At 36.1% G+C, this 12,216-nt stretch overlaps 1 protein-coding gene across 1 annotated transcript; it reads left to right on the forward strand.

Annotated features, from left to right (window-relative positions):
• The first annotated feature begins 1,619 nt into the window (after positions 1-1,619).
• On the forward strand, positions 1,620-7,969 carry LOC125274850. The gene is made up of 9 exons (XM_048201343.1): positions 1,620-1,669; positions 3,891-4,037; positions 4,516-4,679; positions 4,768-4,904; positions 5,093-5,186; positions 5,344-5,688; positions 5,826-6,003; positions 6,807-6,934; positions 7,386-7,969. The coding sequence occupies exons 2-9, from the start codon at positions 3,926-3,928 to the stop codon at positions 7,698-7,700; spliced, it is 1,473 nt and encodes a 490-aa protein (XP_048057300.1). The 5' UTR covers positions 1,620-1,669; positions 3,891-3,925; the 3' UTR covers positions 7,701-7,969.
• The last annotated feature ends 4,247 nt before the right edge of the window (positions 7,970-12,216 follow it).

The raw sequence follows: 12,216 nt of genomic DNA on the forward strand, positions 1-12,216 counted from the left end.
GGTTCTATAGAACGCCGCATGCTTTGTGCTGCTCACATGATCAGCTTTGGCCAATACTGAGCCGGCATTCGGATGTAAACATGGAAGCCTGCACTGTGCTTACTGCGGGTAAGGATGATGACAGGGAAGAGAAGAGTTTGTTGAATAAAGTCTAACATAAGTCTAACATAAACATTGTTTATGTTATTTCTGTTATAGACGAGTCATATACCTCTCGGATTTCATCAAAAATATCTTAATTTGTGTTCCGAAGATGAACGAAGGTCTTACAGGTTTGGAACGACATGAGGGTGATTAATTAATGACAGAAAATTCATTTTTGGGTGAACTAACCCTTTAAGTAGAAAAAAAAACAACATAATTGTAACACACTGTATTTCCCATAAATCAAAGAACAATAGTTGTTTGATAATTTTTCCAAAAATTAATGGCTGAGCTTGACAAATGAAGTCAACACTAAAATTTGTGTACAAATTCAGAAAATGCCTTGAAATATGGAATTTTTGAAAGAAATTAAAGTGGGAAAGCCATATTGAAACAGGGTTGCACACACACACACACACACACACACACACACACAAATAAGTAAGTAATTAAAAATAAATAATCATATTTTTTTTTTAACTGCATAATACATACAATAAATTGAATGAAAATTAAGCAGTAGTATGCCATAGTCGAGAAGGTCCTCTGAAGTGGGACAGGCTCACCTCTCACAGCAACTCATCTTACATAATTTTACATTTTGCCGAACTGGTGTTATGTTAGATTTAAGGCTGGACCTACATGCCTATGTTTTTCTAAAAAGCATATTTTTCTGTTTGAATTAAATCACCACCTCATAAAATAGTTACATTTTCTCATGAGTTTGGGTTGGACAGGCCAAAATCAAAAGGGACTTTAATGTGTTAATAACAATATACTTTTGAAGCCATGTTAATTGTAAGTTGGATAATAATTTATTAATTTAAAAACAACAACAACAACAACAACATATGATTTTTGCCTCTAATGCTTTGAATTTGTACCTTATTTTTGGGCAGGGCCATATAAATCCACTCAAGTCCTCTTACCCATTATGATCCTGTCACTGAAATGCTTGTTCTGTTCTGAATGAACAAAGTTCTCCAAACCCTTTCCGTTAAAGTCTTTGTTTTCAGCTGATCAATTTCAATACATGGCAAGCAATGAAAAAGTACTTTTTTCCTGTTGGAGAGGAGCAAAGGAATTTGACGTTTGAGCGTCATAATATGTTGCCTGCAGTTTATATAAAAAGAGATATATCTATGTGTTTTTATTTTTAAGAGCGCAAGTCTAGAGAACAATAGATCTGTGAACACCCTTTAATTACTTTCAAACACGTACTTCCACTCGCTGCAGGGGGGAGATAACATGGGTCTGTGATAGCTCAGAGGAAAAGGAAGCTATAAGTCATTCACTGACCTTTCTTCTTACTGCTTGTAAACAAAACACTTACGGGTGTACTTGAATTCAACCTCTGAATCCTCAAGGATTGAGATTTATTTGAAACACCAAACAGGATTTGGTGTAATTTAGGTCAAGTTCACCAATATATCACAACCAAGTCGTACCTAAAGATCAATGCCATTTTAAGAAGTACGTTACATCAAACTCAATGGAGCATCATATCCAGCATTTCTCAGGGAGGGTAAGTTAATGTTAATGGCATTCTTCTCTTCGTTCTCTTTATAATTGAAGTTTAGATCAGAGGTCGTGTTAACCGAATATTTTCCGTCATTGACCTTTTTTTTTTTTTAGCAGTGACGGAAACATCTGAAGGTCGAATCAGGGTTCCTACAAAGTCTCGAAAGTTTGGAAAATGCTTGATTTTAATTTATTTCTTCAGGGCGTCAGATGTAACTAAAAATATAAATAAAACCGGCTGACAATCGTTATTTTTTATTTTGTTTAATGTCGCGAGACACCCTCTGTTACACGTCTCATGTAATTCCATGTATTTGGCGCCTCGTGTATTCGCCTGGCGCGCAAACATCTGCATTAAGAAATGTTGCTTGCTGTAATTTTATCGATGACTGCCTAAGATGATAAATAAAAACTGATTGCGTCGACGATCAACAGACTGAAAGGCATCCTGTTATGTAAGAAACACACTGATGTGAGCGCTATGGGAGAATAAGCCTTTACCAGCCATTCCAAAGGTAATCGGAGACAAATTAATTTGACTGAATTCTGTAAAAACATTATTAAATTAATTAATATCGAATAAATATATAATTGTAATGTGGGGGGTTCTTTCCGTCGTGCACGTTTGTGTGGTTAAATTTTAACGTCTGCAGCATTGTATGCATTGTAGCTAGTCGAATGTTTAGTTTTTCATGATGCTTAGAGGACTAAACTTTAGGAGTGACCATCGTTTTTACCAGAGTGAGTTCTGTAAATAATCGTTCCGTGATAGTAGTAACCATAGCAACGGACGTGACAAAAACAAATCTGATATGACAATATAGATCAGAATAAATAAAACAAATCAGTGTTGGTTGAATATGTTTAGATTCAGTTAAATAGTCTATTGGTAACACTTAAACACTCTTTTTCACGTGTCCTTTTTAAAACAATGTTTATTTATTAAAATAATATTTTAAGGTATTTAAGGAAGATATTCATGTATTATATACTCATTATTATCATTATTATTCCAACCATCTACAAAAAACTCAACCTAACTTACAGTTGACAACAAATATACAAAAATATAACCACATTTTTAAAAAGTATCCAAAGAGTGATTTAATATAAGTTGTATTTATATTGAAGATTCTAATATTTTAGATTGTAGTTTTCTAAAGGGGTGCTGTTTATACTATTTATATTCTTTAATTTTGTTGCTGCTTGAAAAATGGATTTAGGGACCTTAAAAATGCTTGAAAAGTGCTTAAATTAAACTCTTCAAAATCTGTACAAACCCTGACTATGAAAAGTGACTCTTCATATATTAAAAAATGCATAATCTAGCCTATATGCTCCTATATCCTGTAAGTTCATGAATGATTAAAAATGAAAATGTGAATTAAAATGAAAGCTATTAAATGTCTTGTAATTAAAATATGAAAATTAAAATAAAGTAATAGATTAAGGTGCAATTTTTACGACCATATCCATCAAAATAAAGGACAATGTGAAAGTCTTATGCAACCACTGGTTTAGATGTACGTTTATATGAAATTTTATTCTTAGCACCATGCTAGTCTACCGTAGCTTTGCCCATTAAAGGGATAGTTCACCCAAAAATGAAAATTTGATGTTTATCTGCTTACCCCCAGAGCATCCAAGATGTAGGTGTCTTTGTTTCTTCAGTAGAACACAAATGATGATTTTTAACTGCAACCGTCAGTGGTATAATGCAAGTCAGCGGGAACTTGGACTATAAGAGTAAATAAAACACGACAAACAAATCCAAATTAAACCCTGCGGCTCGTGACGACACATTGATGTCCTAAGACACGAAACGATCGGTTTGTGCGAGAAACCGAACAGTATTTATATCATTTTTTACCTCTAATACACCACTATGTCCAACTGCATTCATCACTCGATTCGTTTGGTCTGATCGCACTCTGACAACGGCAGTGATTTCTAGCGCTCATTGAAGTATATGCGCGAGACATCACTGCCGCTGTCAGAGCGCGATCAGACCAGACCGCAACGGTTGCAGTTAAAAATCATAATTTGTGTTCTACTGAAGAAACAAAGACACCTACATCTTGGATGCGCAGGGGGTAAGCAGATAAACATCAAATTTTCATTTTTGGGTGAACTATCCCTTTAAGATAGAAATAGTGCTAAAAACATTATTGTTCTCCCACTTTCTAACCCTAACACAACAACTTATGTTTTTTCTGTATTCAAAGCTAAAGCGAAGTTCAGCATACCCCCTGAGACAAACATGTATGTGCTGGATGACAGTGGAACAGAGGTTGATGAAGAGGTCTTCAGCGACATCTTGGAGGAAAAAGCAGACATCCTGTGGACCATTGTTAACGTTCTTTCAGTTTCTGGTAAATGGTTGTACAATTACAGTGTACATTGCAGGGTAACAATACCAATGTGTTAACATTGTAATTTATTTGCTATCACAAAACCAAAACAGTAGCTTCTCACCAATGTCCAATTTGTGCTTTCTCTGTTAAAGGACCACTTTGCATATTTCCAACCTTATCTCTTATCTGTCAGTGTTCACATAAGGATGTGAAAAACTACATTTGAGATAAAATGGATTAGTCGGTAAGACTGTTGACCCGAGTACTTCTCAAAAAACAGTCAGTCTTGCTATCTAGTAGTTAATGTATCATGGCCTAAACTGCTTAAAGTCTGGCCACATTAACTACTAAAACTCATGTAATTTATAGATGGCAAAGAAAAAAGTTTCCTGTAAGCAATCTCACCATGCCTTTTTTTAACCTCTCCTCACTTAAAACTGTGGAAACATTGACTGAAATATTTTTTTGTAAATGGTGATCTTTTTGCCCTTTTCAGACTCTCCCATCCAGTCCTCATGCACAGACACCTTGTCACTATCATCACCCTCATCGGACAGTGATGCTTCTCTGATGTCCCCAAAAAGACAGCGCATTGATGACGCCTTTGTGATGTCCCCAAAAAGTCTACATACTGATGACAGTTCTTCACAAGCCAAAGAGGTGATGTTTTTTCAGAACATTTCTCTTTATGTGGTAAACATTACATTTACCTGTTACTGTTACCATAACATTTTTACCTGTTGTCAAGCTTGTCAAAAGAATTCTGGAACAAAAGCCCGGAGGGGAGAAAATCCTTGCAAAATATGCAATGACAGGAGAGATGAAGGACCGAGCACGCCGTGATCTCGTCAGCATTGTTGTTGCTGAAATGTTTGAAAAGTATGGGTAAGTAAAATGCTTTATGGTGCATGATTTGGTAAAGTGTATATTCATAGTATTCAATTGCAGATTTGGTAGTTGTAATCAAATAGGTTATTATCATTAAATGACAACCGTGGCCAAAGGGCTGTGGCCTTGCGCAGATCATAGGTTTTCCGGTGTGTTGATTTTAATACACAACATTTATTCCACAGACGTGCTCCCCCTATGGATAAAAGAGCACAGTATGCATTGGGGATAGTAACACTGTTCCCCTCTCTAAAAGATCCCTACTCCAAAAAAGGCTATGTGAGTACATATTTAAAAGTAAGATTAATCTTAATAAACAAATGAATAATGTTCTGGTGCATTTTAGAAGTCTAACACTTCTTTTCTAAAGATCTCTACTGATTCATGCTGAAACTTTTTTTTTATACATTTCCATCTTTGTTGATACTGTCTTTAGGAACACTTTTTTGACATAGACAGCAATGAGGGCTACATTGCCTGGAAGATTAAAAACACTCAGCGAGAACTCAGCAATGGCGGTACCAATGGGGGTAGGAGAAGGAGCTCTCACACTACAGGCAGCAGCGGACCAAACTTACAGAGAGAAGTGACTAAAGTGCAGCAGTTGGAGGGAGACCAGTGTCGTGAGGCCATATCTCTACTGAAACACAGCACAGACAACGAACAAATCTTCATGAAAATGAGAGAAACCTTCCAGCACAGGCAAAAGTTGATCCATGATCCTGAGCAATGCAGCACAGTGCTTACTGTGTTCCCAAGGTTTCTTGACACAAAAGGCCTGGTAAGTTGTTTTTTGTTTTTGTAAGCACATTTATTATGTTTTTGCAATGTCAAGAACAGCTGTTCAAAGATGAAAACGGTCACCTACCACTATTCCACCATCATCAAATACACATATGCTTGCTTCCTCCCCTTTAGGTGGTGCAAGACTTTGACCTGTTGTTTGGAGCTGAGACTTCATCAAAACTCCTTGAGAAATGGGATTTCCTGAAGGCCAAAGTAATAGAGCAAGCCAAGGACATCAGCAAGACACCCCTGCTTGATCATCTCATCCAGTCTGCAGAGGAGAACACTGATGAGGATGACGAGGTCCCAGGTAAATAATTTACATGAATCTGGTGTGTATCTTTCAAATGTCGACTTACTTAATTTATTTACCATGACAAATAGTTGTGTAGACAAATAATATATTTTTTAGGGCTGCAACAACTAATCGATAATGAAAATAATCAAGAAAGAATTTCATTATCGATTAGTTGGGTCTGTGACATCACTGTGGAAAATTCCAGTCAGTGATGTCACATCACAATGGTGTAAAAAGCATTTCTATGCATAAAACACATCTGAAAAAACAGAGCAGAGGTCGCAGAGTTAGCTGCTGCGGGAAAATTGCACAATACAAAACATGAGAATGTTTTATATTAAGTTCTTCAAACTGACTTGTAATTGTATTAACGTGGCCTGTCTTGTCAGATGCTGCGACAAATGTGTGTGATGTTTAATGTGTTTCGAGATGTGTTTTCCTCAGCATTTTACACAAGTCCTGACAGTAATTGAATCTTTGTAAACTTCACTGAATGAGCGCAAGTCCGTGTATCAATGAAACGGCAGTGGGAATGGAAGCGCAATAACCCTTGACTGAAGCCCACATTTTCATAGGCTTCAATTGGCACAATGTTTGAAGGAGAGCATTGTGCAGAATAAAATTTCCTCGATAAATTGGCCTTTTAATCCAACCAATTGATTAATAATTGACAGGTTAATTGATTATCAAAAAAAATGTTAGTTGCAGAACTAGTATTGTTATTGAAAAGAGTTTTGAGTTTTAATATTGATGTAGTATCAAAGGTTTTGGTCAGGTGTATATCATGCTTTAAGCAGGTGCTTCTGCCTTCTCAGGTTGGGATAGTGACATGGCCTCACTGCTACTGCTGGTCTACCTACTGCCACCACCTCCAAGTGGAAAGAAGGGAGCTGTAAAGATCAGTACCCGGGAAGCTATGGACCATGTAGTCAAATTTCATAAGGTCAGTGTGTCCTGATCTCCAATGGCAATAGCCATTGTCTAAAGGCAACCCCAGATTATTGATCTGTTTCTTTTCAATGCCACCTCCACATAATTTTAAGTCTGATAATTTATGTTTTGCCTCCTGGAAGTGCATAGCGAATAGAGAGTGGGGTTCACCTCTTTTGACTGCAGTCTTGTGCTCGTTCATTCTTATTTTCAGTTGTCTGTTTGTCTTTCCAATGTATTGGAGTTTGCAGGGACATGTGCTAAGGTAACCAACATTGATGACCTCTCTGTTTAATTCCCTCTCTTTGTGTGACCGTGGAACAAAAACCTTGGTTGCCTTATCACATGCTGAATATATCCTGCATGGGAAAGCTAACTGTGCCATCATTTCTATCAGAGTGTGACTTATCCATCAAAATGTGATGTTCAGTGTAGATTCATTTCAGTTTATTGTTATCTTACAGTCATGTCGCAGCCTTCAGGAGCACTCTGGTCCAAACCAGCGGAGGCAGCCCTACATCCTCGCAGTTGGGACGACAAGAAAGCACATCCACGAGTTCTACATTGCATTGGATGGTGATCTCCTTCCCTGCAAGGGCAAGTCTTCCCAGTCAGCCTTTGATGAACTGTTCAAAGCGCATTATGTTTTCGGCATCTCCTATGACCAGGCCTTAAATGGCATGTACACATTTGTGCAGACCACCATCTACAACATTGATGTAGGTCATTCTCACGAAACTCCCAGAGTCAAGGACCTAAGAGCTAAGCTCCTCAACTAAAGAGTTATGATGTTCAGATGCTTTGTTTGCAAGTCTAGTTGTTGCCGTTCAAATGTTGATCCGTCTTGTAACAGAGGACTTTCAGACACTTTGTTTTGCAGAGCATTTTCATTCGACACAGGGAAATGATCAGAATGTTTCCATGCTTAAAGTTGATAAATTGCACTTCTTTAAGCCGTTTGATCTGCAAACTACTTATGGTTTTGATAGAGATTATTTGTGGTTTTAGAACATCCATGAACAGTTAAATAAAACAGACATAAAAAGCACTGACTTGGAGTATTTTTCATTCACTGATGGTTCTAGGTTTACACTGCAGGTGTTGGAAACTATTGAAACACTGTAAATAAAAAAGTACCAGCTTTAGAGTACATTTGTACTCTCCAAGTGTTAAATAATAAGCTCAGCAAAGGTTCTAGGTTTACACTGCAGGTGTTCAAAAGCACTGAAACGGTGTCAAAAAGTGCTATTTATAAGAGTACATTTTAACTCTCCAGGTGTTCTAATGTAACTATTTTTGAGAGTATTTATTTTACACTTTTTACAGTGTTCAATGAACACTGAACTCTTGGACCTATATATACACTGAAACCAGTGTTCAGTGTACTCCTATAGAGTACATTGAACACTCTGATTTTTGCTGTGTACCCATTATGATCCTGTCACTGAAATGCTTGTTCTGTTCTGAATGAACAAAGTTCTCCAAACCCTTTCCGTTAAAGTCTTTGTTTTCAGCTGATCAATTTCAATACATGGCAAGCAATGAAAAAGTACTTTTTTCCTGTTGGAGAGGAGCAAAGGAATTTGACGTTTGAGCGTCATAATATGTTGCCTGCAGTTTATATAAAAAGAGATATATCTATGTGTTTTTATTTTTAAGAGCGCAAGTCTAGAGAACAATAGATCTGTGAACACCCTTTAATTACTTTCAAACACGTACTTCCACTCGCTGCAGGGGGGAGATAACATGGGTCTGTGATAGCTCAGAGGAAAAGGAAGCTATAAGTCATTCACTGACCTTTCTTCTTACTGCTTGTAAACAAAACACTTACGGGTGTACTTGAATTCAACCTCTGAATCCTCAAGGATTGAGATTTATTTGAAACACCAAACAGGATTTGGTGTAATTTAGGTCAAGTTCACCAATATATCACAACCAAGTCGTACCTAAAGATCAATGCCATTTCAAGAATGACAAATTTAACCCATTTCATTGTTGCTCAGTACTCTAAATGTGGAATACAAAGCAACTTTGAAGTGACGGCTGCTTGTCTTCGGCTTTGTCTGCACACAGCTGCAAGTATAGCAAATAAACATATACAAATGTCAGATGTTCTGGAATGCTTTATGTCTTTTCCCACGGCTAACTTTTGATCTAGAAAAGCCGAGGGGGAAGTAGTTCATGTGATCAGACAGGCAGGGCCACATATTGGGCTGAGAGGTACTGAATGGGCAACAGAAAGGGAGGTGGTGGGAGGTATATGAGCTCTGACCGCATGACGCCAAGCCCCTCACATAATGCTCACCTCTGAAATGCTGGAAAGCTGACATAATTAACTTAATGGGGTCTTTGTGTCAAAAAATGGCTACAAATCATATAAAAAAAGAATTTGCGTGCTCTTAGTTCTCAGTTAAGGAACAAAAGTACGTAAGCGGAAGACGTAAGCAGTAAAGGAATCTGCTTTTTTCCTCTTTTTTTTTTTTTTTTTTTTTTTTTTTAAATATGGGTAGGTGTCATACTTTTAATTCATATTATGTGAGAGACTACATGTACTTTTACATGTTTTAGACAAAACAAAAATCAAAGCCCTAACAGAACAGAAAAACAAAACATGGAATCATTGTACTTTTAAAACCAAAACAGAACCAAACAAACAAACAAAACAGAATTTTTGTGCTTTCAAACAAAACAAAACAAAACAGAACAAAATAAATGAATAAATAAAAACAACATGGACATTTTGTACTTTTAAACAAAACAAAAACCAAAACCCTAACAGAACAGAAAAACAAAACAAACAAAACATAGAATTTTTGTACTTTTAAAACCAAAACAGAACAGAACAGAACAGAACCAACCAAACAAACAAACAAACAAAACAAAACAGAATTTTTGTACTTTTAAACCAAACAGAACTAAATAAATAAATAAAAACAACATGGGAATTTTGTACTTTTAAACAAAACAAAAACCAAAACCCAGAAAAACAAAACATAAAATGTTGGTACTTTTAAAACCAAAACAGAGCAGAACCAAAAAACAAACAAAACAGAATTTTTGTACTTTAAAAAAACAGAACAAAATAAATAAATAAATAAATAAATAAAAACAACATGGAAATTTTGTACTTTTAAACAAAACAAAAACCAAACAGAACAAAACAGAAAAAAACAGATTTTTTGTATTTATATAAACAAAATAGAACCGAACAAAAAATCCAACAAACAAACAAAACAGATTTTTTTAAACAAAACAGAACATAAAAACCCCCAAAACAAAACAAGAAAATAAATAAAAACAACATGGAATTTTTTTTACTTTTAAACAAAACAGAACAATAATAAAATACAAAATAAATAAATAATTTGTCACACCACCAGACTATTTAAAATGAAATAGTGTAGGCTTAAAAGAAGAAACAGTGTTTATCAGAGACATTGTAGTGCATTTAATAAAAAGTTATACAATGACTTTAAATATAGTAGACATTTCTGAAGTAAATGACTCACAATATCATGTGGCACACGTCTGAGGTTAAATCTCAGTGTGAGTGTGCTGATATCACATGATTTCCTGCACTGTCACCACATTTTCTTGTTAAACTCTCAACATGACGCTGAAATAACGGCATTTAAACCACCAACAGTCTAGACTTTCAGAGATATGAGATTATAAGATACCAATTCAGCAAAGAACAGATGTATCACTGCATGAAGGAATTTTATAACTTGAAATCATTCATGTTTTCAAGGTCATTATGCTATAAGAGTTCAGAAATAATAGCTTTCATTTAAACCAAAATACCTTTTTTCTACACCACTCAACATATGCGAAACTGCAAATGCAAACATTCATTTATATGCTGAGTAATTACATACAACGTTTGTTTTTACTCCACTTATTAATCAAAAGATGTGAGTTTTGAATGGCGGAAGATCAGGAGGGTTTGTGCTGTTCTTGCATGCAGGAAAGTTGACTCCTCATTTGGAGTCAACTTTCCTGTCCTCACTCACACCCTGATTTGGGTGTGAGTGAGGACAGTAAAGTGCTTAACTTGTATGGGCTAGGCTGTGACAAGGCCTGTTCACATCAAGCACGATAACTTAGCTTCCACAATAACACACAATATCGTTCTGTTTATTAAAAGCGCGCTGCAGTTTTGTCATCTGCCGCTTTAAATGCTCACGCTTTTTAAAGTCTAGTGGCTTGTGACTGGCTGTCATTGTTTTTAATGTTCATCAACAACAACAACAAAAAAATCGTTCCAAAGATATTTTTCACTGTGCAGTTATCGTTATAGTTCTGGTGTGGACTCTTTTTATATTTAAAATGATTGTTAGAACAATATCTTTATCGTTATCGTTATAGTAGTAATGGGAGAAACAAAGCTTTTCAAAGCTTCGAATCAATTGAACTAATTGCTTCGCCAAATGATTCACTGTTTTGAAGTGTTCAAAACTGTGTAAATGCAACAAAAACTCAGGCCAAACATGCATAAAATTGCTTTTAAAACCCCATTTCAAGTGTTTTATTGAAAGTATAATCTATCAAATACAATTAACTAATTATCTAATTAAATATGTCTGTGTAATATGTTCTTTTATAATTTTCAGGGCTTGCCCTAGCTGTTGAAAAAACAGCATATTCTGGTTAGGTATGTTTTGAAGCATGGAAGCTGGTTTGAGCTGGTCCTTAGATGGTTTATGCTGGTCAAGTGCTGGTCCTAAGCTCCTAAGCAACTAGCTCCAGCTAAGGACCAGCACTTGGCAGCTTAAACCAGCTAAGGACCAGCATAAACCAGCTCAAACCAGCTTCCATGCTTCAAAACATACCTAACCAGCATATGCTGTTTTTTTCAACAGGGTGTTTTGTTTGCTTTTTGGATGGCTCAGCTGAACAGGCCAATAAGAGACTATTAAATACTATTGTTCCTTTTAATTATAAAAATGTCTCATTACATCTACAAGTGCATAAAACTGATCAGAGATCAGGTAAAAACCATAGACACTTGTTCAAGGGTTCACTGCTGGGTTGCGAATCTCAGTGAATCCACATTATTCATGGGTTCACAGAGATTGCCTCCAGCGGTGAACCATTGAAATTTCGAAAGGTTTCAAAACAGTTATGACATAACGAAGCCTCGTTTACTGAAATCACGTGACTTTGGCAGTTTTAAACATGCTCCGAACCAATAATGCGAAACAAAAGATTTGTAAAAGTTTCGAAGCTTCAAGAAGCCGTTTCGAAAGCACCCATCACAATGTTATAGTTATCGGTGTGAACAGGCAATGGTCT

The sequence above is a fragment of the Megalobrama amblycephala genome, linkage group LG9, assembly GCF_018812025.1.
Source record: "Megalobrama amblycephala isolate DHTTF-2021 linkage group LG9, ASM1881202v1, whole genome shotgun sequence".
Taxonomy (NCBI): domain Eukaryota; kingdom Metazoa; phylum Chordata; class Actinopteri; order Cypriniformes; family Xenocyprididae; genus Megalobrama; species Megalobrama amblycephala.